The following is a 26,890-nucleotide window of genomic DNA, read 5'->3' on the forward strand; positions in this document are numbered from 1 at the left end:
ACTACCTCACTCTTCAAATTTTATCTCAGTTATAAATAAGACATAAGGCCAGATTCTCAGCTGGCATAAATTTTGGGTCACTGAATCAATGTCCAGTGGAATCACACCGATCTGGCCTATTGTCTGTAATGCAGATTAATAGAGGGATGGGCTCCAAACCAGTATCTGTAGCCAAACCACAGTTTCAGGCACTTCCTTGCCAGTTCCTTATGCTGGTGGCCATAGGTCACAGAAAGTTATGATACAGATCAGAACAAAGTGCGAACGTATGGACAGCTCAAGCACATTCTTTTTGGAGGAAATCCTTGCAATGAAAAGAAGCAGCTCAAGAAGGAATAAATAAAAAGTAAAATCTATTGGCATTAACAAATTCGAACATACAACAGAGAGGGATTCCATCCATTCCCTGGTGAAACACAACATTTATCAGCAAACCACTGCTTTGAGACCCTAACCCTGCACAACATCCTGTTGTTAGTTCTGCACAATATCCTGTTAAACCCTTCAGCCTGGCAGAACAGAAACAAAGCCAGGGAAAGCAACAGGACAGAGGTAAAACCAAACAGCAAATGAACACAAATTCAAGCTGTAGTGTAGAGAGAATCAAATAAAGCCTCAAAGCAAACCCTGATGTGCTCAAGGTCACACAGTTGCTCTGCCAGGGCCCGTTAGCACCTTATAACTGTAATCCAGCACCCACAGAAAGAATTATATGAAAACCTGTCTAAGCTGAATAAACCACCAAAAGCTAAATCAGAGTAGCTAATAAAACTCAGACTCAATTAATTTTAAAAAGTGAAGTAACACGAAGCAAAGAAAGCATCCCCAAACTTTGTGTCAGTCTGAAAAAACTGATGGATAGTCCTTGATTAGAGCCAATTATTATCATAGCTGTACGACTTGGACCTGTGCTTATGTATGGGAAGGGCAATATCCCATGACAGAAAATCTCCTCTTGGGAGCTGCTTGGGAGTGGGACAGCAGTATGGGAGAGACCAGGACAACAAACCTAGAAGTGACTATGGTGAAACTGAAGGACTCATCAACAGAGGTGACATGCTCTGTCACTAGAGATGGGGGGGAGGGGGCACCCAACAGGCTAGTAGCTCTTTTCAGCTGAAGCCTTTCCCCAGGCATTTCCTATCATTATCCCTTCTGATGTGGCAACGTTGTGGTTGTACCTCTAACTCTCCCCTCAGCTGGCAGTGATGAAGAGATGTCCCTGAACTGCAGTGTTTGTATGGAAACTTTGAATGTCTTAGAGTTTTGGATCTTTGGAGCAGATCCTGTGGCTCAGTCTACGAGAGAGATAAAGATTCATGTCAAAAGGGAAGCCAGTGAATGCATGTTTATAGCAAACTGCCCTGTGTGGGCTGAATTCACACCAGAGTTTGTCATGGACAATTCATTACTCATGACTGGGCTAGAGGCCCACCAAGCATTGGAGGAGGTGCTGGCCTTTAGTAAGGCCATTAAAAGCAAAAAGCAGTAATAAATACTCCTGTTGTTATGCCTCCAGAAAGCCCAAAGGTTATATGAACTGGGAACCTTCCTCCTCCTTCTCTAAGATTCCTCCTGATCAGGGTAGACACTGTAAAAGACCTAACAGAAACAGCTTGCCAATGCAGACAGTACTTTTTTAGGAGACACTGACATAAGTAGTGATCACATCGCTCCATTTTTCCTATGAGATGTTATGATTGCTATATAGTATGCAAGCAATGGGAAAACAAAGACAAGGACTTTGAAAGGCATTTACTAAAACCAGCCAAACAAAAAAAAAAAAACCACCTAAAAGGATTGCTAATTGTCATTAAAACTTTTGTGTTAATCTTAAGCACCTTAGACTCATTTCAGAAAACTGAAATAACATCAGACTGATCTCTGACTGCTGCACGGTGGCAATAGCAAATGCTTTATAAGACCAGAGAAGTCCAACTCTGAGTAAATACTCCGTCATCCATTTATTTTTCAGCATCTTTCCTTTTAACATTCAAACCTGTACCACCTGGCTTTAAGTGAGACTTAACTTTCTCTGAAGTCATAAGGTGATCTTTGATCTAGAGTTAGATAAAGATTTCTTGTGTTTTCAGACTGCTTTTGGCTAGTGCTGGAGAAGACAGAAGAGACAGAGACTCACTTGTCCAGTATGCCATTCCAGCATGGCTGGTAGGAGACAGCTGCAGCTTTATCAGTCAGTAAGTGCTTAGCTCAAGTGTTAGGCAATGGGGCTGCTCTCGCTGCCAGTGAGCATGTAGACAGCTTTCCTAAAAGCAGCTCGAAGTTCAAAGAGAACAAACTGCACAGGCATGTAGCAATTACAGGGATAGGCATGCCTGGAAAGGAGGCCAGAAACAGCCACCTTAGCCCAGAGCAGTCAGTTAGAAATAGACACATGCATGTGAAGGAGAGGAAGGACCAAGAGGCTCATATGCCACCCTGAACACCCATTGAAAGGACTCGCAGCAGTGACCCAGAGTTCACCAGGCAGGACTCTGCTCACTGCATCAGTTTGATGTATGCCAATGTATTTTGTTGATTCTGGTTTATACCACTGGTTTATTTGGGTTTGGTTTGGGGTTTTTCTAAGGAAAGAAAAGAGGTTAAAAAATACATATCAGTGAGACATAAGCATTGCCAGTCTTTTCACAATAAATTTGTATTGCCTAACCGAGCTCACACCTTTTATTCTTGCTGAGCTCTGGTCAGCACTCTTCTCTGAGAGCAGTCATGTTGTATCGCAGTTAATCTCAATCGCACTCATGACTATTCAGATATTTTCAAATCTGATTTCAAAAAATAAAATCCAGCAGATTTCCACCAGATCTTCCCACAGGAAGAAATAGGTTAGGCAGTTTTTATGCATTGTTTTACAAGCTAGTTTGCAGGTCTGAATTAAAATAAACAAGTTGAGAGAAAAAATATTCTACTTCTCAGAAATGTGTTGTCTTCCAAAAAAACTCATCCCAGATATACCTCAGATACAGGGGTCTTTCCAAGCCAGACCTTAAATCCAGAGGAGATCTGGAGAGCCAGGACATGCTTGTTCCTGGTTACACTGCTAAGAGAAGCTTAGCTCATACAAAGTTCAAGTTCAGCTCCAGGTCAGTGTGTGATACATTTCTCAGTGGTGTTAAGATCACCACTGTCGTACCATGAATCCCAACTCCTCCTGAGGCAGTTGTCCAGCTTGTTCATGGTGTCCAGACCACATTATTTTATTGTATTCACTTCTGTGGGAGATGAAGTTCAAGGCATAAAGTAAATGTTTTCAAATAGCCTCTTAATGCGCCACCAGTTTGTCATCCAGGAAAAAAAAAGGCAGAAAGCCAGTGCTATTTGACTGCAGGACTTAGCAAGTCCTCAGCAAGGATGTGGCAGAGTGCCAGAGCCTTTCCTAGAGCCATTAAGAATTGCTGCCTTATGGAAATTCATTAGTTATTTGGTGTGGTCTATGAGAGAAAGGCTAATAGTACTAACACACTGCAAGGCAAGATACATGGTTATGTGGTAGTCAGTACCACTAATGTGTTGAGTTGGTCATTTTTAGCCATCTCTATCTTTCTTGTGAACTGTTCCATCCTCAAAACAAAACTTCCCCCTCCTTGGTAGCATCTACCAGATGCTCCATTGTATGCTCACATGTGTATGTTTGCACACACACCTGAGCTCTGCCCTGCTTAGCCACCCTGAGCCCTCACCAGCCTCACCACTGCACTCACTGAGGGTTCATGGGCAGCTGCTCTATAGACCAAACTTAGGTGTTTTCATTATGGAGCTATCCATGTGGTACATTTTGATTCCAAAGTTTCCTGGTGTTAGAGCTACCAATCTGGGTTTTTTTTAGCAGGGGACACAAATCACAGCCGAAGTGCAGCTCTGTGCCAGAAGTAATTCTCATCTAAGAGACACATATACGACCCAAACTAGTTGTTTCTGGCATGTAGCATGGACTTTGTGAATACTGTGCTAGGCAGAGGATTTGCTGATGTCTCCCAGTTTTCTTAGACATTTATACTTCCTGGGCAAACACTTCAAACACTTGTACACATAAATGTGCCTCTCCTCTCCATGGCTTTCAGCTCCATTCAGCCAAGTTCAAATGCTTACTTTGCAAGTGCCCTGTCTTTTGGGTCACCTTACTCTAACAGCCATTGGTGTCTCAGATGTATCTTTAAAAACATAACTGCACAGACCTATATAGCCTAATTTCAAGCTTAGTTACATTCACAAACTGCATATTCTGATCCAAAAGTCTTACCTAGTGTACATTCGTACCATTTTTTCTTCACCTGTCTCAAGGGGCTTGCCAAATGTGTACCAAAACTTCTTGGCCTCAGAAGAGAAACAAGTATACGTTGCATTTAGAGATCAATATATTTAAATCAGATTTGGTGAGCTTAAATTTGGTATAATTGTGTTTCCTTCAGTGTTGGTTTCTTTTCATATGGTCTGATCATTGGTATCTGCCTTCGCTTTTAATCTGTTTAAAACTTTATTGGCACAGTCATATGAGGTAAGTAAATATTTTTTTCATGAGCCTATAAAACATCATTAGTTTATTTTTTCATCATGTCAGGTTGGTTAAGTATCTCACAGTGCCTGTACATCTTCATGAGGATTTTATTATTTATTTTGATTTAAACTAAACTAAAATGAAGACCTGTCCCAAAGCTGGGCTTTTTTTGACAGTCTTTAAAATATACAGTAATAAAATTGAATTAACAGGCTCCCTCAGTGATTTCCAGATGGCAGGATGCTGGCAACAGCAGAGAAACCACAAGAGCTTTAGTCCCCTCTGTTCTGTCCCAGCATTGCAACAGAATCTTTGGATCTCTCCCATCCCAAAGTATAATAAGGGCAAAATCATAACCTTGCCCATTCCCAACTATCAGAGGAGCTTTGCAGGCTAGTGCTGGACTTTGCAATTTCTTAGAAACAGGAGTTCCAGAATAGATTGTTTAGCATTTTATCCACACAGAGAATTAATACAGATTAGCTTCAGTAATGCAACAATTGCGTTGCTAATTCATCCTCTAGTTTACTATACAGAGTTAATGTTTCTGTGTAAACTACCTTGATGTGAGTTAAGAACACCATGAAGTATAGAGTTTACCCCAGATTTGAGGAAAGAAGGATCTGTCCTGGGAGCTTCAGGAAGCACAAGCACAGATCTGCCATAGGTTCATTTTCCAGCCGATGAATCTGAGTCCTGCAGAGTGGACAGTTCTGACTCAACACTTGACTATAAATCTCACCTTTTGTCCACTTGAAATAACCTAAACAATTTCTCTCCAGCTTTCTAAACTGGTGAAACAGATAAATTTGTTTTCTCTGAATTTATTAAGTGCCAGAAGAACCAACAACAGAGGAAAATGTCCTGCATGAAAACATCTGCACGACTTTTCCTGTGTACACCCAGTTAATGCCCTTATCATCCAAAGAAGAAAGCCACCACCAGAGGCATAGAAATTGTTTCTGCTGATGCAACCTGCATAAGAAACTCAGAATTTTATATCCACACTGAGCAGACCTGATCCAATACCTTAAAACACATTGCCCCTGCAGTCTTTGCTAGCCAACGCTTCATAGAAAGAGGGCAATTTTCAGTTGCAAATAGATGAAAAACTGATTTTTGTGCTTGAAAGCAACTATTGTACATATGAAAGAGGTGACTAGACTTGCCAGCCACCTGTGAATGGCACCACTATAGATGCAGAACAGCCTTTTGGACTCATTGGGAACTGTGGGCTTGATCCATGACAATCAGTGTGTCCTCAAAAACAATGGTAATTGTAGAGGCTTGGTAGTTGCAGGACAGAGACTACAGTTTGACAAATAAATGGGGTGGAGAGAGGGAATGAGCAAATTAAGCAAGCAGAGTTAAGTACTTTTACTGAAGTTATTTTTCTCTTCCACCTAGGTGATTCCTCCTTTGGCATCCATGGCAAACACAACACCTTTTTTGGGTATGAGATGCACCTTGCCCACTTACACAGCCGCTCCTTCCTCCCTGTCCTCCAGCCTTTCTCACAGAGCACACTGGAAAATGCTCTTTTACAGGAATTACAGTTTCTTCAATGTAAAGACAATACATTCAGAAGAACCCAGAAAGGAAACAAGAGTTCTCCCTCCTTATCCCAGCAGATCCTGAAGCAAGAGGGAACTCTATTTTACCTTCAGTGAAGTCAAGCAATGCACAGTCGATTATGTCAACAGGTAAAGGAATTCAATATAATCCAAATGTTTCACTCCTGCTACCATTGCTGTAGAAGTACAGAGAGACAGTGCTCTTGATACTATTATTATTTAACCAGGGAGACTTAATTAACTCATAGTTAAACAGCCCCAATGCCAGCAGACAGCATCCTTGCCCACACAATTGTCCTTTATCCCTCTTGCTCTTGTGCCACATGTAGAGCACCTGGAGGGGGCTAAGCCCCAATCAGTCTGCAGGACAGGAGAGTCCACAGCTGAGTTCTGGGGAGCCTGGGAGCTGCAGGACACCCCATGGTGGGGCAGAGGCCTGAGTTTTCCTCCCCTGTGGTAAAATAAGGAGACCTCTGGGCAACCCTAACACTGCACTGGTGCCAGATGGCAGCAAACCAAGGAGCTGTAATGAGCTCTCTGTGGTTTCCCTTTTCCACTATATTCTCCTTTCTTTCTCTGTGGCATCCCAAAAGTGAAAGCCATCAAACACACACACCACCACGGCAGTTGGAAAAACACAGGAATGCAACTTCAGTAAATACAACTCAGTTGTACCAATAAAATTGAAAACAGAGAAATGACATAAAAAGAATGTACATTATTTTAAATTGCAATTTTTATATGTTCACTTTTATTGCCTCACTCTTTAAAATAAATCCAGGGCCTGATTTACTTTAATAAAAGTTTAATTTCACATGTTGGTTTCAGTTCTGTACTATTAATTTATTCTATGGCCTATGGTCTATTCCAACAGGAAAAGAGCTGGAGCAGCTGGGGAACTTTACAGGCAGGTTATACCCAAGTCACTGTAATATGGTTGAAAGTAAATCCAATTGTAGCTTTCACTGTAGAGGAAAGCTTTTGTCTTTTGGGTTTTTTTTCCAAATGCATTGTTTTGAAAAAGTAGCAAAGATTGAGATTCTTCATATCTGAAACTGTTCAGCAAGTGCATCGACATTTCACAGTCACATTTCAAATTCAAGAGCACAGGCTTACAGAAGAGTGGTGTTTTAAAGGCCAAACCCAGAGTACATAATACACAAGTGACCTGCAGCAGCAGCAACAGAGGAGCCTCCTGCTTTTGGAAGTCTCAGCATGCCAAGCTGTTGTGGTTTAACCCCAGGCAGCAAAGCCCTGTGCAGCCATTTGTTCGCTCCCCCAGCAGCAGGATGGGGGAGAGAGTCAGAAGGTTAGAAGCTAGAAAACTCATGGGTTGAGATAGAGACAGTATAATAGGGAAAGCAAAAGCTGAACACACAAGTAAAGCAAAACAAGGAATTAATTCACTGCTTCCCATGGGCAGGAGGTGTTCAACACCTCCCGGAAAGCAGGGGCCCGTCACACATAATGGTGACTTGGGAAGACAAACTCCACCACTTCAAATGTCTCCCCTTCCTTCTTCTTCCTCCCACTTTATATACTGAGCATGATGTCATGGTATGGAATATCCCTTTGGTCAGTTTGGGTCACCTGTCCCAGCTGTGTCTCCTCCCAATCTCTCATACACCCCCAACTTCCTTGTCAGTGTGGCAATACAAAAAGCAGCAAAGGCCTTGGCTCTGTGTAAGCTCTGCTCAGCAATAACAAAAACACCTCTATGTTATCAACCCTGTGTCCTGCACAAATCCTAAACATAGCCCCATGCTAGCCACAGGAAGAAAGTTAACTCTACCCCAGCCCAAACCAGCACACAAGCGAAGCTGGAATTATGCTTGTTTTAATTGAAACTTGCCAAGTGATTTCAGAGCACAAGAGCAAATAACTACTTGCCTTGCTCTGCAGTTGGGTATTGCTAACCTCAAGCTCATTCAATGCACAAAAAGTGGATCCATTGGATACATGCGTGTGGGCTGCTTATGAAGAAGGGCAGAATATGACTTGGACAGTGGTTATCAGAAGTAACTGATAACTGCACAGAAGTGAAATTGCCTCTTTAAGCCATTGAGGACTCACAGGTGTCACATTTAAACCCTGCCTCAACACATCTGAAACACAAGCAGAAGCCAAGAGATAAGAGATACTCATAGACACACAGATGCACCTTGATGAAAGCTGAACTCCACACAGCTACGCTCAGGGCTCCTCATTTCCTGGGAAGGACCTGGCTCTCCCAGCCCTGGAGAAAGGACTGCACTCAAGCTCTCTCCAAGGGCTTGTCTCTGAGGAGGCACCTCATGCCTCCCTCATTTCCCCCTCTACTCTGCTCTCATGAGACCCCACCTGGAGTACTGCACACAGTTCTGGTGCCCTCAATGAAAGGACACAGAACTGTTGGAGGAAGTCCAGAGGAGGCCACAAAGTTAAGAGGACTGGAGCATCTCCCCTATGAAGACAGGCTGAGGAGGCTGGAGCTGTTCAGCCTGGAGAAGGTTGTCTGGAGACCTCGTAGGAACTTTTCAGTATCTGAAGGAGCTCCAGAGGAGCCAAAGAGGGACTCTTTGTTAGAAACTGCAGTGATAGTCAAGGGGTAACAGATTCAGGAGGGGAAATTCAGGCCAGATATTAGCTGGAGACCTCGTAGGAACTTTTCAGTATCTGAAGGAGCTCCAGAGGAGCCAAAGAGGGACTCTTTGTTAGAAACTGCAGTGATAGTCAAGGGGTAACAGATTCAGGAGGGGAAATTCAGGCCAGATATTAGGAAAAAAAAAAGTCCTGTGAGGGTGGTGAGACACTGGCACAGGTTGCCCAGGGAGGTACTGGACGCCCCAGCTCTGGTAGTGTTCAAGGCCAGGCTGGATGAGACCTTGAGCAACCTGGTCTGGTGGGAGGTGTCCCTGCCCATGGCAGGGGGTTGGGACTAGCTGATCTGTAAGGTCCATGCCAACCCCTAAAATTCTATGATTCTCTGAAACTTCATTTTGGCTTAGGGAGAGGAGCCTTTGCTGCTCTGCTGTCACCTCCAAGCCCCTTTAACCACAGGGCTTCCTCAGTGCACCCTGTCCCACCAAGGGCAGCCCCACTACAGACTTTTCCCTCCCCAACCCACACCAGCCATCTGCTGCAATCCCACACATCACTATCAGCAAACAACCAGGGAGGCAACAAAACCACCAACATTCTCATAAGCATCTAGTCTTACCTCAACTGTCCTGCCAGCAGAGAGCAGCTGCTCTGGGAGCTGCAGACCTCCCTCACCACGGTCCCAGAACAGGGGCAGCTCTCTGCCTACCAACCTACTATGGCTGAGGGGAAAACGGCTCTGCCAAGGTGCACCAATCTCTCCCCCACCCAGCCCAACAACACAGCTGAGACCCATTATTATCATTGGGGATGAGAAACAGGTGGCATCAGGCAGTAGGGAAAACACCAAATAGCCTTTTAAAGGGGGTAGCTCTCCAGCAATGATTTCTGACCTCTTTCTGCTTAGTTTAACTATTCCCTCCCTAGAGGCAAGAGATGTCCCTCTGTGGCTGCCAGGAGAGGGGTGTATGCATCCACATGGGATATGACCAGGGCAGGTGAGATTTGCCCAGGCAGGGCTGGAAATCACATGAAGGACAAAGCTACCCCTCTCAGGACCAGAACATACACAGACAGACCAAGAAAAGTATATCTGGAATACAATGGCAGAAGTTTGCAGGTGCAGAGAAAGAAAACAGTCCTTGTGGGACTGTTAAGTTCTCCATGTGTCAGACACCCACACAGCCCAGCTTGTCAGGAGATCAGCAAACCTCTGCTGTCTCAGCCTGAGCCTTTCTAGGAAGTCAGCACACACAACCATCTTGTTTCCCAAGAGCATGTGTGCAAGCAGTGAGCAAATCCTATCCTTCAGACTCACAGTAGAAGTGTAACATCATAGTTATGACTTAAGATGCCAAGTGTCAGCACAGAACACACAGCTCTGTAGAGGGGAACAGATGCAAGAACAACTGCTCCTGGACACTAGCCCCTGTGTTCATAAACCTGCTCAGCTCCCTGTCCAGGGAATCTGCATTTAACTCCAGCAATGAGTACTTGTGCTCTGGCTGCTGAAGGTTTTCCTTATTGCTGTAGTATCTCTTGCAAGTGTGTAACTCACCACTAATGTGTCATTCACCACAAGGTTCCCTGCCCAGCCACTCACAGCTGGTTTAACTTTGCTATGTGCTGACTGTTCTGCACCTGGAGCATATCAGCACATGGTTTTAAAACAAACAAAAGAAAAAACTAAAGCAACACTTTTGCTCTTCTTTCATTTCTTTCAAAGGCATTGATGACCACACAGCAGCCTATCAGTACCTGAAGGAGCTACAGGGGAGCCAGAGAGGGACTCTTTGTTAAGAACTGCAGTGACAGGACAAAGGGGTAATGGGTTCAAATAGAAGGAGGGGAAATTCAGGCTAGATATTAGGAAAAGGTTTTTTCGTGTGAGGGTGGTGAGACACTGGCACAGGTTGCCCAGGGAAGTAGTGGATACCCCAACCCTGGCAGTGTTCAGGGCCAGGCTGGATGAAGCCTTGTGCAACCTGGTCTGGTGGGAGGTGTCCCTGCCCATTGCAGGGGTTGAAACTAGAACTGTAAGGTCCATTCCAACCCCTAAAATTCTATGATGATAATCAGCCTATCCTTTCTGCAAGAGCAACAAGGGTAATTTTGGTTTTAGTAATGTAAATCACAGTGATAGAGGTCAGATGGAAGGCCTCAAAGCATTGTAGCATGGTGGAGAAGGTAGGCCACAAAGTCTCAGCTGTAAACACCTCCTCGAACCCAGATATCCAGGGGAGTCTTACATGAGCTACTGAAAAGAACAGGAAATAACATTATGCTTTCTTCATGTCCACAGAGCAGCACACAGCTCTTCAAATGAAGAGATAGTGATTTCCTCTCATCAGCCTTAAAAAAGTACTAAATTGTAACCAAGGCAGCAGATTTGTTACTATCCAAAATTTATCCTTTCTCTATAGCAACTAGGTTCCTGCTGCCCTGGCTGTTACTGCCAGATGTTCATTTCACTGTAATTTAACCATGCACACAAAACACTGTTTTGCACTGCCCTTGCTCTGTTTTTGCTGTTAGCCATTCTCTTTGCTTCCTGGTCATGATTTCCTTAGCAGTAAGTCATGCAACAGACAGGTGAAGTTGTACAAAGGAGTTTTTATTAAGGGTGCTGATGGACTGTGCTGCCTGCTGAAGCTTTGCAGATGGACAGCCCCTGCATTCCAGGTTGTGGTGGTAACCTCTGCACTGCACAGGAGTAAGAAGAGTCTTCCTGACAGCCTTTCTACAGCATCCCTTGGGCAGCTATCACTCATCACCATCTAAAACAGTAATGCTGCTTCCTGAGCCACACACATTGGGGAACAACATGGAGAGACTCCAGATTTGTAAAGCCAGAGCAGCATCTTCCAACATCTTTTCCCTTCTCTCTCCCCAACCCCTTTTCACACCTTGTTCTTGTTCCCTGCAGACTGTTTTTAATGCTGTGCTTTAAAGGGATCTCACTCCTTAAGGAGAAGACTACCAATAACAATCTACATGAGCCACTTCTACACATATAAACTGAGCTCTGATACCATACCAAGGAAGCCAGCAGCTTCTGTTCTTCATGTTCCTGTGCTAAAATACACTAACCTGTAAAGCTGAGCACAACTGAGAATTTAGGAGTAACAAGCATGAACAGCAAAAGACAAAACCTTTGTTTATTATGCAGATATTAATTAAAAATACCTGCCTGGAAGAACAGCGTTGCCCTGTACTTCCAGAAGCAACAGTACTAAGAAAGTCAGTTTGCCTCGTTGCTTACTCACTTACCAAACTATTGCATTCAGCTCACCCACATCTTCCTTTACATTTGCTTTCTAACATTAGCCAGATTTACTTTCCTTAATGACCAGTTTTTAGGGCCTCAACTCTCCATGTATTTACCCAGCTGCTATGTATTTGCTAGGTGAGCATGTGTGTCACTTCATGTTTCAGAAGGGCTTTTAACCCTCGCCTCTGGGCAGTCAGGATTTCCTGCTCTGCAGCAGCAGGAACAGAGCGAGACAGGAAACACTGCTGGCTGCTGCCACGGGCTGGGAGGGAGAAAGGTCAGCGGCTGGGTTTGTACCTTCTCATTACTCCCACATCCTCAGGCTTTACTCAGCCTCAGTCTATCATGAACTGAACTGATCGAATTGCCCTTTTATGTTTTCAGTATTTGACAAACTTCATTTGAGTGCATAGCATCAAGTGCTATTCATTGTCTTTAAACAGTTTTGAATATCGTGTTGCTGAGCCAGCACTGACTGATGCAACAGCAACACCAGATATCCACACACTGAGTGCCCATGTCGCTCATGGGAACAGAGCCAAGGCCTTCCAGCAGCCTGAAATGGGAGCTGCTTTATCACAGCCCTGTCTTGGGACCATCCATTTGACATTTTGCTATGTAGAAGCATCCTGGGAAGTCAGCCACACTCAGACAAGCCATACAATACTGAGCGGCAGAGCTGGAGACATCATTTGACATTCTTCATAATTTGAAAGTGTAAAGTGTTATTTTTAAACAAAACCATTTTTCATTCATTTTCTAATTTGATCTGAAGTTATAGAAGCATTGGCTTGAACTTTTCATGATTACAGTCACATCATTGAGTTTTGCCCATCTTTTTGCACAACTCCGTTGCTGTGATCAACACTTCTGGTTTACCCTTTAGAAGGCTGATCTGGTGCTTTATAATACTACAACACCTTAATGCAAAAGCTGCTATGTCCCCATGCATGGGGGTAACTACTACATGCTACCATGAAGGTAGAAACAGAGTGCTACTCAAATAGGAATGCCATATTGGAATTTATAAGCAATTGAAATAAATTTGGCTTTATTCTGAATCAAAATGAAATGTTCACCAAGTTCCCCATAAAAAGATCAATGCTTTGTTTTTCCAAAGTGCAAAACCAAATTAGTCAATAAAACATTCACAGCATTTCAGTAAAGGTACATATTACTGCAACTTGTATTGGTGAATAGTGCAAGTAATAGTATGATTAAAAATATCACAGCTCACATAGTTTTAAAATGGAATTTTTAATTTCAAACTGACAGCACCAGTGTTTTTCAGAGACGGTATGGCAAACATCTTTGAACACTATCTTTGACCACCTCTAGCCCTTGAGAGGAGCAGACCTGAAAGCTAAATATGAACAAAGCAGCTACCTGCCAATTCAGGTCTCCACAGAGAGCCTAAGGAAAGACATCAATTTATGTTAAAGGTAGTATGGAATTCAGTCAGTGTGGGGACTATAAAAGCATAAACAGTGAGCCTATAGTATTTACACAGCTGCAAGTTCAGATCCAACTTCTTATAAAATGTACATATTTTAAACAAAGAGAACACTGATGGGGACTGGCTGTCATCCTGAGACAAGTATATCATCTTCTAAGATCTCTTTCAAACTGAGGCTCACTAGATCCAAGTAAAAATACTGCATTTTAGTGCTGTTAACAGAAGGGAAACACAAATAAAATGCTTGACTGTCAGGTAGATTTCTCCTTCCTGTGAGCAAGCACACAAAAAAATGTGGATCATATGGTGAAATTGTCATAGTTCTACAAGGTGAACCACATAATTAGTTCTTCCATCCCTTGCATACTATGACTTCTACAGTTTTTGTGCAATATGTGTTAAGACTGTGTTAACATAAGTCAACTCAACATCTATTTCAAGCAACCTGTGATTTCAGCCATTTTAGCTTAAAAGCTAAGACTTTATTAGCAATGATGCAGATAACTGAGAAATACTTCTGCTCACACATGGTGCATTAGTGCACACACAACTTCCAAGCGGATTCCAAGACCTGTAACAAGGAGGTTTTAAGAGAGACATGAGCACAGCAGCAGGAAACTACATGCCTGTTGCAATAGCTTAATACAACAGGTCTTTGAAATACAGGGAAGCTAAATAAGACAAGGCATATGCTCCTGTATTATATGGACAGAACTTTCCAAGGGCAGTTGAATGTGGTTCCCCCATGCTGCCCAAAAAGGGAATACTGAGGAAGTGAAATTTCTGAACCAAGTACCCTGGTGTTCAGGTGTTGTTTTGCCCTTCCTTCACTGAAATTCTCTCTTTCCTATTTTGCTTCAGTGGGACACAAAAGCAGAGCTCCTATTAGCATGCATTTACATATTCAGTATCATTTTTTCTCTGCAACTGACAAAGGGTTTCTAATAAGTTTTCCTTAGGTAAGAGTACACCATGAGATTAAAATGAAGCAATATGACAAGTTAGTAGAATGTATTTGTTTAGTTTCATCACAAAAAACACATACTTGTTTAGGCCGATTTTCTTTTTATTAATAATATAAGGTTCTGTAATCTCTTAACATTACAACTGAAGTTTTACAGTTATCTCACACTAAAATGACAAATACTGTTTGGCTTTATTTGCAGAAAATTAAATTACAACCTCAATAAACATACATTTCCAAGACTGAGAAGCAATTTGTGTTTTCTGGATTTCAGTGCTAATGTATCCCTGCCTTTGAAATTGGTTTCAGTTAATTAACATTGCTACAGAAGAACTATTTGGCCTGGCCTCTGTTCACAGCTGTAAGGCAAAGATGACATCTCTAACTTAACCAACATACTGTAAGTCAAGTCAAGACATGTTTTGCTTTGACTGTAAGATTTAGATCCTGGATCAACTTCTAACAGATTTGCTTCTTTCCCCTTGAAACCTTTATAAAGGTTTCTCTAATGTAAACATATTTTACAGTCAAGCCATACTCACTCTGTACCTTTCCTCCTTCAAAGGGAGCAGAAGCTGTGTAATTGGAAGTCATTACAAGCGTAACTAAAACTGCTTGTAACTTACATACGGCCAAAATAGTCAAGCAAATGCAAAAATTATGTTATGCCGATACACTTCTGATCTGCATGGATCAAACTCCATCTCTGAACAGGCTGCAGCTATGGGAGGTGAAGTCTGCAGAAAGAAAGTAGAGCATACAGAAAGAAGAGTGGTGGAAGACTTTAGTATCAGAGAAAGTAAGATTTCAGTTAAATGGTGAGTGATCAGTGTGTATCTAGGTCTTCTGAACTTGCATTACTCTTTTTTCAATCTTCATTAGGAATTTAAATGTGGAATTAAAGACAGTGATACATGTTTCAACTACAGTTTCACTATGCTCTGACCAGTTCATAAGATAGAAAAATATTTAGGAAGACAGCAATAGGGTGGGCAATAGAAAAAAAATATCCATTACATTTGTAGTTAATCTTCTCTTCAGAGCTATCCAGTGACAGTGCTTTGGGACGCTTATAGCCTGTTATTTCACCTTCCCATAGGACAACTGACATACAGTAAAAATCTTTACTGCGTTTTAAATCACTTCAGAAGTCAGTGGCTATTTGAAGGTTAGAGAGTATAAGGAGTTTTTATGTGTGTACTTTCAATACAATAAAAGGGATGAAGACACTACAGCCAGAAAATTAAAAATTGGAAAGGATGTTGTAAAGCTGTGTTGTACTTTAGTCAAAACCTTAAGAGACCAGGATTACTGAGCTATGACTACTTGTTCTAGTTATCTTTGTGCTGTCATTCTGCAAAAAAGCTTCACACACTTTCCTTCAAAATAAATTCTTCATAGTTAGACATAAACTTTCATTGAGGCACATAAACATCCTTCATATTCACCAGCTCCTCAGAAGGTCTCCATTTCAGAGTGGTACAAGTCATCAGCAAGACACCAGCTGTGGCCATGTGGTCACCACTGTGCAGCATGCAAGGTGAGGAAACTCCTGCACAAACATGTGCAGATTCACTGTGCTGAGACACCACTGTGTACTTAAGGAACACTTAACCATAGTGCGAAGGCTCAGTTTCCTATAACAGACTACACCTCTTGTTTTGGTTACTGCTGAAATATGAACTCTGGGGGCAAGAAAAAATAATGTTTTTAAATTGAAATGTCCTGAAACAAAGACCATTCAAAATAAATCTAGCTGCATTGCAAATATCACATGAACATTCTGTCTTAGGACCTGCAGATCATAAAGTTTTAAGTACCTTGACAGCATGCATTTTAAAGTGATGTTCTCAGTGTTCATATTTTTCAGTCATTTTAAGAATAGCATTGAAATTAACCTTTAAACAAGTTCAGAATTGTCTGATATGCAGTATCTTTTCAAGCATTTTATACTTTTATTTTGGTATGTTACCCAAACTGAGAGCTAATTAGACAGTATTCTAAAAGTTTACAAACAAAAATCCATCTTTATATTTTCCTTCTCATTAAGGGCACTACCAATACAAAAGGCATCCAAACTGACACTACAGAGCTGTGAAGCAGTTGGCTAGAGACAGTGTCCTCAAAGGATAGTCTGTATTTTTCCTATCCTATGCAATCATATACAATAATTATCAAAAAGTTGGATAATTTGCTTTAAGAAAGAACCCACCTTAAAAATGGATCATGAGTATCAACAAATACTTTTAGTTTATTTTACTGATTAAGATTCAAGTTTCAATGTAAAAATGCTTAGGCTCACATGATACTGATCAAGAAAATATTTCATTTTCATAAAGTTAAATGGACAAGTAAACTAAAGTAAATAAATGATTCATAAAGGCCATAGGAAACGGTACAAAACTTAAAAGGGAAATCTCACTTTCAGGATGACAGTAGGTTGTCCACTTAAGTGTTTTATTAAACGGTTGAGACTGTTTCAAAAGACAGTGCTGGGAAGTTTCATTAGAATAGCCAAAACTTGTTTTTAACTGAAAAAAATATTTTGCATCTCTGCAAAACAAATAAAACAGGAACAAAACCCGTACACACTAGGACTGAAGTACAGATGAACGCAAAATTTTGTTACAAACCTGTTTTCAACATACAGTGAGAAATGTCCATTGTAGAAAACTTAGAGTGACAGACCTACAGTTAACTTGATATTATCCCAGCAATGCAAATACAACTCAGAACAGCTCAATTGTGTAAGATTTTCCAGTAGTACTACAGTGAGAGACTACTGAGTTTTTAGTAGTTTGACTTACTCTGTCTCTCTTGATCAAAACCTCTATTTATAGTCTTAAAGTATTTGCTGGTTACAAGTCTATTACATACTTAATCCTTTGGTACAGTGAAGTACTCCTTGGTGTTGTCTCCTTTGCCCCTTAGCAGCTTTCCTTTAGCAAGAAGCTGGGTTGAGCAGCTGCTTCTGTAGAAAAGACTGTTGTCAAGTCTTTGTTCTCCTTGCTTTAAGTTAGAAACATCTGGCAGTATCCAGCTTTGAAAATACTGTCAGCTGTGTTGCCTAACCAAACTTGAAAAAACAAATTTGCATTTCCTGGCTGATACTTTGTGCCCAGTGAGTTGTTTAAGAGCATTGTAAGTAAAAATCCATAACCATTAACAGTGATGTTTACACTTTATTGGGGGGAGGGGGAAGGGGGTAGCAAAAAAAAAAAAAAAAAAAAAAAAAAAAAAAAAATCAATGTAAGTTACTAGTTTTGAAAGTTTAGTCTATGTTATATTTGATTACTGGGATATCAATACAATGAAAGTGGAGGAATTTCAACAGTAATTTTAAAGTTTTAGTACATCATTTGTGCAGGGCCTTATAAAAGATTTTTGTTTCCAAAGATATTATTGGGGTCCACGTATTCTTTTACAGATCTCAGCATTCCCAGGCCAACATCAGAGATGCTTTCCTTCATCCAGCGCTTCCGCAATTTGCCTACTGGAAAAACAAAAACAAAGTGTTTCAATATATGGCAGGATTATAGGAACCAATCAATCTTGTGACCATGAATGAATAAACACTGGGTGATAAATGCTTTTATTCAAAAATGAGAAATGTTTTGCTTTATTTGATTTATTGAGCCCACCAGACTATCAAGCTCATTAAGCTCAGCATACTCCCAGAGGAAGACTGTGTTCCACACTGTCTACTTTCTTCAGAAACTATGAAATTTAGATGAAGCTTTGGCTGAAATCACATGTTCTATTAAGACAGGGAATCAGTAATAAGTTTTAAAGAGCCACAAACTAATTTTAAGAAGGAAATTGTAGAGGAGGCTTACTAAAAAAGCAGACACCTACATTACTTGAGTGCTTTAAAGGTTTTAAGCTTAAACTAGTATTGGTTTAAATAGCAAAATATTGTTTTCTATGAAGAAGGCTTAATATTTCATTCGAAAACTTGAATAGAGGCTGGTAATTGCTCAATACCATTACACAAGAGCTTGGTTTCCCATGTAAAAACGGATATTCACAACATACCAAATACAAAACAAAGCTGAAACACTAAGTCATTTAAGAACTCATTCCACCAAAATTCTCACAGTACTCCTGTGAAATGGCCGAGTGTTCACATGCTAATTAACCAAATAATCAACTCTGATTAACAGATCATTCAAAACTAAGGACATTTTTTTCATTAAACACTCTAGCATTTAACTTGTCAGCCTGAAACACAATCCATTTGTCAGTATGATGTGATATTGTAAAGGTTTGAGAGACAGAAACCTTAAGAGTATCTGAAGCTAAATTCAAGCCATCTTTTGTGCCCTGTTTTCAGGGTAACCATCAAACTGTCATCAGAATAATAAATTACAGGGACACCTCTGGAGAACAGAGTATATTTGTTTATACCTTAAGGAATACAAGCTAGTCACAATGCCAACAGAAAAGGCAAATAATGTTGAGAGAATGAAATTTGCAGTTTGCTAGAAAGCAACTATTAGCAGCATTTGTGTCAAGAGCAAAGACCACAACTGAAGGACAAAAGAATTTGTTACATGGTAGAAACTGTGGTTGTATTTTGCAGCTCCAGTTCAAGAAAACATCCCTATCTGTAAATATACCACCATGACAACATGACTGACTGAGCAAGCTGACATGGGTCAATTTTACCTGGGAAAACTTAAATACTACTACAAAAACCCCAAAACCATAGATGTGGCTTGACCATCACCTCAAGTCACTCGCACTGGCTCTTACACAAGCAGCTGAAGAACAGTCATTACTATTCTCAACTGTTATCTGTAATATAGTTTCAGTGAATGTGTTCTGTGGTTATGGATGTAATTGTCCTGAAAAGACTGCAAACAACTGCTCCAACAAGATGGAGCACATTAGAATCACAGCAGGATGCCCAACCGCTAGCGTGCCTGCCTCTTTTACACCTCCAGTAATAATGTAATTCCACAAGGAACTGAACTACTGTCTGAGCAGCACCAAACAGTCGTTGCATATTTAATGAAGTCGCTCACCAAGCGCTGGAAAACAGAAGGTGCTTGGAGTGCATCATTAGTTCTGTCAAAGTGATAATTTACACATCTATCTTGTCAAATTTTCTATGGTTTATACTTTTGCAATAATAAATCTAACATGCATCTGATAAGTGAACTGGAAAGAAAAGCAAGCTGTACTACAGTCACCAGCAGCCCTTCACAAACATGCTCAACAAAAAAATTTTAACCCCTTGATAACAGCAAGTTGATCCTCTGCTCCTACGGTTCATGCCAATAAGTTATGCCTGGATTTTTCAACTACTCAGGTTTTCATATTAAGACTTAGAAAGTGTTGAAGCAAATCTCTCAGAATTCTATGCTGGACTTCCAGATAAAATGGCAAATAGGCCAAGGGAAGGAAAGGCTCTGTGCAGTGCCACTTAGAAAAGTGATTTATATATTGTTTCACTTCAGGTTAGTGCTGTGCTATAGATACTCTGTTCCTTCTCCACAGAACAACCCAATTAGCTTCAAGGATAAGACTGGCAAAGGAAGAAGCAAGTGCCATAATAAAAGATGTTATCATGAACATAAAAACAATTCCAAGTGACAAAGTTGCTTACCTCCACTCTAAGACTTGCTAAAGAACAGTCCTAAGCTCAAGGAAGCCTTAACTTCCCTAACATTAAGGTCTCAGTTAAACCTGATCTCATCACAGACTAAAGAAAAAACAGCTTCCCATTTCTAGCCTAGAGAAAGTAGACCTTTTAGTTTTAGCTGTACACGATGCCATTTATCTATAACTGACATGACACAGTACACAGAACCAGAACTGGTACAAGCATCTACCACTTCAAGGCTTCCAGCGCAGTATACTCTTCTCAATTAAAAAATGAGATGAAAACCACTTGATTCTATATGCTACCTCACAGCATTATTAATAAGGTTCTCAAATCAGAATAACATTGAACAATCAATTTGTAGTAGCTTAACAAGTTACTATTTATCAACTCAGCTATACACACCATTACATGCACAATCCTTGTTCCCCCAGCTGGAAACAAACACAGCCCCTCCTTCTTGCATCTTCTTCCTTTGAAGACACTAAATCTTGCACCTGAAGGGAGCCTGTCAAAAGGATGAAGCTAGGCTCTTCTCAGTGGCGCCAAGCAACAGGACGAGAGGCAGTGGACAGAATCTGATGCGCAGGAAGTTCTACATGAAGATGAGGAAGAACTTCTTTCCTGTGCAGGTGACCAGACACTGCAAGAGATTGCCCAGAGGTCGTGGAGTCTCCCTTACTGGAGATTTTAAAGAACTGTCTGGATGCAATCCTGTGCCATGTGTTCTAGGATGACCCTACTTGAGCAGGGAGGTTGCACCACATGATCCACTGCGGTCCCTTCCAACCTTACCCATTCTGTGAATCTGTGATCTTAATTATCCAACATGAAGTACAATAGCATTAGGTTTTAAGTTTTACAAGTGGCCTTTTCCTGGGGTGTGCTGAGCAGTCCAATGCCCTAAAAAATAATTAAACCCCCAGCCTACTACACAGAGTACAAATCCCTCAGCATGGCAGAAAGCCTTCTTCACACAAGGTACTCCAGATCAGAAAGCCAAGAAGTTTGTTTAGCAGTAACTCCAAGGACAGTCCAGCACCAATTTAGGTTTTTATTTATCAATCGTTCTAGTCTATGTCTGAGACAGAAACATGTGAACTGGCTAAGTTACCTTTCCCAGTTCTGATACATGCTGGTTCTGCCCTTAGCTGATTTCATTGGAAAAGTTTCCAATTGGAAATGCTTCCATTACCCTTTTCATTTGCTCATGTTCAGAAATGCATTTGGATGGCTACAAAAAGTCTGGCTGCTAAAAATGGAGCTAGCAAACAGCAGGCAGCAATTGGTTTTCTCACTTTTGGAATATTAAGTACTAGGGCACAAGTGAACAGTCTTGTAAGGAAAGTTTTCATGCAGCTGATGGATTCCAGGAATTACTCTACACCCATGCAGAACAGATTTATAGCATTGTGTGGTCCCAGGGGAAACAGGCTCCAGTGGCACTGCACATGGCTCTAGACTTCCTCTGCTCCAGCCCTTTCAACCTGAAGAGTTAGTTATTGCATAACAATAGCTTTGCAGTGACAGGTCCTAAGAATGATGGGCCTCTTCCAGCTGTTGCATGCTCTTCCTGAAGCTAGTTGTCTCTACAGAAAGCAGCTCCCTGTTCTTAGAAACTGCTTAACATGGTATTGCTCTTCCAGGGAGCACTCTGCAATACTGAAAAAGGTGAGTGCATTAATCTAATACAGCACTGGGGTATATTGAACCAGTGTACATCAACTCTACTACATAATTAACACCATCACCATAACATCTTGCACATTTTTGCTTGGTAACTTAACAGCTTAAGTACCTTCAAGTTCTGTGCTGATGAATCAGAAAGTCCTTTGCACTTTTTTCTTAAAGGCACTGAAGATGACTATTTTATTAAGACTTTCAACAGACTAAGGAAGAAAATACAATTTTATTATTATATTATCTCACATAAGGTTACTCCATGTCTGACAAATGTATGCAGGTTCAACTCATTCTAATGAGTAGAGCAAGCTCCAGTATGATCAGTTTGCAGTGCTTAACCCAAGAGAAGAAGATATTTTTCCTGTGTAGAAGAGAAAAGAATGTGTTCAACTTCCCCCATAAGGGAATATCATAATTTCAGATTTTGTAGCTTGCGTGGGTTCATTACTGCAGTGTATAGCTTAAGCCACAGCCTCTTAATGAAGCCAAAGAATTGCAATGTCAAATATGCAACTGAATGCAAATAAGGTGTGGGGTTGTTTGGATTTTTCTTTGGGTTTTTTGTTTGGTTTGGGTTTTGGCAGGGTGGGGGTAGGGTGGTTTTGGGTTTGGTTGGGTTCTTTTTAGTGTTGTGAGGGGTTTATATAAACTTCCATTAATACTATAAGCTAAACCTGGGGGGCCTGGGCTACCTGGTTAACCTTTATTCTAGTCAATCTGTCTAGAAAGTAGAAGAAAATTAGTTCTATTATGTTAAGTGGCTAAATGGGGCTATTTTCTTCAGTTTCACAATCTGATAATTGTTTCCTTAAGTAACCAGTTTTAGTTCAAACACCCTCTGAAAGGGAAACAAGGTATCATCAAGTTGTACACTGTTCTTTAGTTTTACATGGGTCCTTAGCTTGGCAGTATGAAAAGGATCAGGAAAAGAAAGGAACCCAACCTTCTCCCTTCTGGTGCTGTATCCCAAAGGGGTTATAGTTCTATTTATATACCACTCATACCTACAGGTACTTCCCCAGCACATGTTGTTTTACATATACAAATAAAGGCATGTTTTATGAAACAGGAATTCAAGAATGAAAGGTATGACATGCCATGTGGGTGTTTTTAGGGTTTGCCATAAATGATTAGAATAATTATTTATCTAAACTTAAACTTGTATCTACAAGAAATTGTCATTCCTAATGCTGGTTTTTAAATGCCAAGTTTCTAAACACCATGGCTTTCTGGCAACCCTTACTTGACTCTCAAATCTAAAGAAACTCAGCGGCAGAAAAGCAGAAGGATCAAAGCTATGCTCAATCCCTTTCTAAGTGTAGGACATAGTCAAGGCAAGGTGAAAACCACAATCAGGGTGGGTAGAGGGAAGAAGAGATACCCAAAGTAGCCTCGCTGAAGCTACTCTTCATAAAATTAAAAGTATCATAATTTCAGTTCTCACTGTGGACTGTAGCTATGTGTCTACCTGCAGTTAGTACTTCCGCAGATGTAAAGTAACTTAAAGCTTTATGCAACTCGAACTGTCATATATGACCACTTCTTCACCAGAGGAGTGTATGGAGACTGACTTAAGCAGGCTTTGTATTTCCTATAGCCTCAAGTCCCAGACTACATCTGTTTTCTTTGATACACAAACCCAGAGTTAAAATAGCTTCATTTATCACAGTGTGATTGTAGGCAGACAAAGCAGCCTGTCTGTTTCCAGATAGTGAAAACAACTGTTATTAATCACAATTACAAGACAAATACCAAAAGAAATTGCGCCAGTATTTTCTTTTACCCCACACAATACAGCAGTCTTAGTGCTAAGACTGACAAGGCCTGAAGGTCAGTAAATAAAACTGATACTATTAGGCTAATTCTCAGCAGCACATCTACTAAGCAGTGGAAAAAATTAAACCTGGATATTGTACACAATGAACTGCCAGACAAAAACACTCAAAGGGGAAAATATTTATCAGTATGAGAGGGAGTCATGCATGCCACAGGAGCATAAGAACTGAACAGAAACCCAGTTTTCCATAGCTGTGGAGTCACAAAGTTCAAGGGCTTAAAAATGCTACATAACAATTTTTTTTCTTGTTCAACACATGCTGTAAGCAAGGTTTTATATCGTGAGGCAAATACATTTGAACACTGTGACAAGCTCCAGCTGCATGTGAGTTAATGGATGGAATGCTAGTCACAGTAAAACACAGCTGCCACAGCAGGGAGAGCACAATAGTACATCAAGGGGGTAATTCCACATCCCATGTGTGAGAATTGACAGCTCCACTACACTACCATATTAAAGATTTAATCAGAGGACAGTAAGAGCATATCAAATAAAAAAATATTTAAACCATTTTCAGTCATGTTATCACCTACACATCCTTCAGTATCCTGATATTGCTAAAGCAGAGTCCACTTCAGTTTCCATCATAAAGCAAAGACACCCAAAACCAGCCCTAGCTACAAGTTTCAAGTCCAGGAAAGTCACTGACATGTTTTAAAGCACAGGTTCTATCCTTCATTAATTCTCAGAATTACCAAAGCTTTGTCTCATTTTGAACCATTACACTTCTTATTTGCTCTTGCATTTTTGGCCAGGCAATGCCCCAAGAGAGCAGAGAGAAGAAATTTATTTAGTCAAGCATTTCAAGAACAAATCAAACTGACTTCACAAGTCTTCCTGACATCCAAGGTTACATCATTAAATAGGACACATACAAACACTAGGATATCTTAGTATGTTGGAAAAGCATATGTAAAGCATCATATAAAGTACCACTTATACATGACATTGGTTCTTAAATATTAAAACACAAAATACTTTGTGAAGATGCTAGTAACTCAGGACAAGGAATCCCCAAACTCCAGGAGAAACTGAATAGCTAGAACTTATCAGACAGCAAGCCACTAATATCAACACTTACATAATGTCAATTATGGAACAAATGGTAGATTGCAATGCAGCCCAGTTTGAAGTCACTAGCTCTTTTATGCAGATACTTTGTCTAAGTGCTCTGGAATTTGGGCCAACACCATTCACCCAGCCACTAGGGACACTAAACTGTCTTAAAACTATGAAACTTGAATTCGAAGTCTTTGTAACTGAATATACATCTGCACAAGGATCAGAAGAAGTTGCTTAAGACAAGATGTTCAAACTGGCAAAGGAGTGAGAAGTTTCTAGAAAAAATGCCAGGAAATCTCCTTCCCTCTTGACTCTACTCCACTAATTTCAGTTAATGCATGTGAAATATTTTTTAAAGTTCTACTGCAAACTATTTTATGTACTCAGGAATATTTAGCAGTATCAGAGAGATTAATATTAGACTGAGAACATTACCTCCATGGTGATGTGAAAGACTTCCTCCATTGGCAAGTATTTCTTCTCTAGCAGCCCTCTAAATTGGAAAGATATGGTATTTATTCCACAGCAAATGGACAAGATTTTTTGGATTTCATTAAGTACTTACTATTGCAGTCACACACAGGGGTATGAAAAGTTTCAGAAGTAATTAGGGTACACAATACAGGTAAACATTACAGTTCAAGTCTGCAGATAAATATAAGAATTTTCCAAATAAACATTATCAAAGCCAAGACATTTCATATGGCTTCTCTTACAACAAACCTATTATTACAGAATGGAATGTTATGGATCTCTTTCTCCTTGCCAAAACAGTCTAGTGGCTAAAGCCACTAGATGGATGGGATGTTCATTTGAGAGAAGTCTGAAAACAGGCTCCCCAGAGTGATTCATGATCCTTATTCAGTTCAGAGTTCAAACCCAGATCTCCAAGATTCTGGTTGAGGCAGTGAAGTACTTTACAACTGACAACCCTTTCATGGGCACAGCTGGTGGCAGAAAAAAAACCTTGAGTTTTCTCTGTGAAGAATTATACCACTTACTAATTCAGAATATAATTCTTATACATATTCTTAATAACACTTTTAAGTACTAGCATCTTTTTTGCCATTCAACTCTGATTATGAATAGTTAGCTTAGAAGGTGGAACAAAGAAATTTTTCCTACAGCACGAGCACTATGTATTTTTTCACAGAAGTGTACTTTTTTGTTAGGAACTGCAGTGATAGGACAAGGAATAATGGGTTCAAATTGAAACGGGAAATTTAGGCTAATTATTAGGAAAATTTTCTTCCTGTGAGGGTGGTGAGACACTGGCACAGGTTACCCATGGAGGTAGTGGCTGCCCCAACCCTGGCAGTGTTCAAAGCCAGGTTGGATGAGGCCTTGAGCAATCTGATCTGGTGGGAGGTGTCCCTGCTCATGGAAGGTCCAATTCAATCCCTAAAATTCAGTATTTTCAGTATTTTAACTGTACCTATGCAATTAAAGGTTTTCTCAGTATGCCATAGTGTATATATACTTGGGTCAGCAAACTCACTTGGTTAGGTTAAATTTAGTCACTACAATGGAAGAGGTGCATCCATGTGATCACACTGCTAATGCCAATAAACAGCAATATCTGAGTATTAGTAAAGTTTCATTAAATAATCACTCAAGTATTACATTCTTCAGTGCCCTACATTCAACAGCACGGAAGCCTCAGAACTTGTAGATAATTGCATCTGCTTGCCAAATTCAAGAGAAATTTCTAAAGAATAAGCATGGGAAGAATGTTATTTATAAATATTTACTATTTTCTGGTGCTGACCTTTCAGCATATGAATCAGAAGGTAGGAAAAAAAGCAGTTTGGCCATAGTCCATCTAAGTATTACCTCCTTCAAGGTGATAAGGATATTAGCTTCCCCTAACTAGGTAAGTGAAGTTTTTCATCAGCCAAAGCATTAAAGCAGAGTTATTCCAGAGCTTTTTGGTAAATGCTGGAGCAGCTTACAACTGGTCTAATGCACCAGACTTAGAATAGCACTTATCTGGGCCCAGCAGAACTAACCACATCAGTCTATTCTCTGAAATACAATGAGACAGTTTCACGTTCATTATTCTTATCATGCAGGACTATTAATAAAGTATGATCTTGATGGTTTTGCCACGCATTTTTTAGACTAAGTACCGAGCAAAAGTAGTAGCTTTGTAAATAATGAAACTAAGGAAGACTTATTTCCCACGGATTTAGGTTTTAAAGTCTAAAGTTTCTTCCATCCAAGAACAAACTCCAGGTCAAGATTTCTTCTACTTCACTCAGAAGTATTCATTTATTGATGTCTAAAATAGTCACCTGGTAGTCTTCCCTCTACTTGATACACTATTAATATGTACCTCT

The 26,890-nt window shown here is 40.5% G+C and overlaps 1 protein-coding gene across 1 annotated transcript in view; it reads right to left on the minus strand.

Annotated features, from left to right (window-relative positions):
* Nucleotides 1-17,600: 17,600 nt before the first annotated feature.
* The window catches only part of AGPS (alkylglycerone phosphate synthase), a 37,447-nt gene continuing 28,157 nt past the window's right edge, over nucleotides 17,601-26,890 (minus strand). The window contains exons 18-19 of the mRNA XM_009083402.1: nucleotides 24,987-25,044; nucleotides 17,601-17,854 (exon numbers count right to left, since the gene is read on the minus strand). Coding sequence (XP_009081650.1) covers nucleotides 17,733-17,854; nucleotides 24,987-25,044 — 180 coding nt within the window. The 3' untranslated portion in view covers nucleotides 17,601-17,732. The remainder of the gene's footprint in view (nucleotides 17,855-24,986; nucleotides 25,045-26,890) is intronic.

The sequence above is a fragment of the Acanthisitta chloris genome, unplaced genomic scaffold (genome assembly GCF_000695815.1).
Source record: "Acanthisitta chloris isolate BGI_N310 unplaced genomic scaffold, ASM69581v1 scaffold4861, whole genome shotgun sequence".
Taxonomy (NCBI): Eukaryota; Metazoa; Chordata; class Aves; order Passeriformes; family Acanthisittidae; genus Acanthisitta; species Acanthisitta chloris.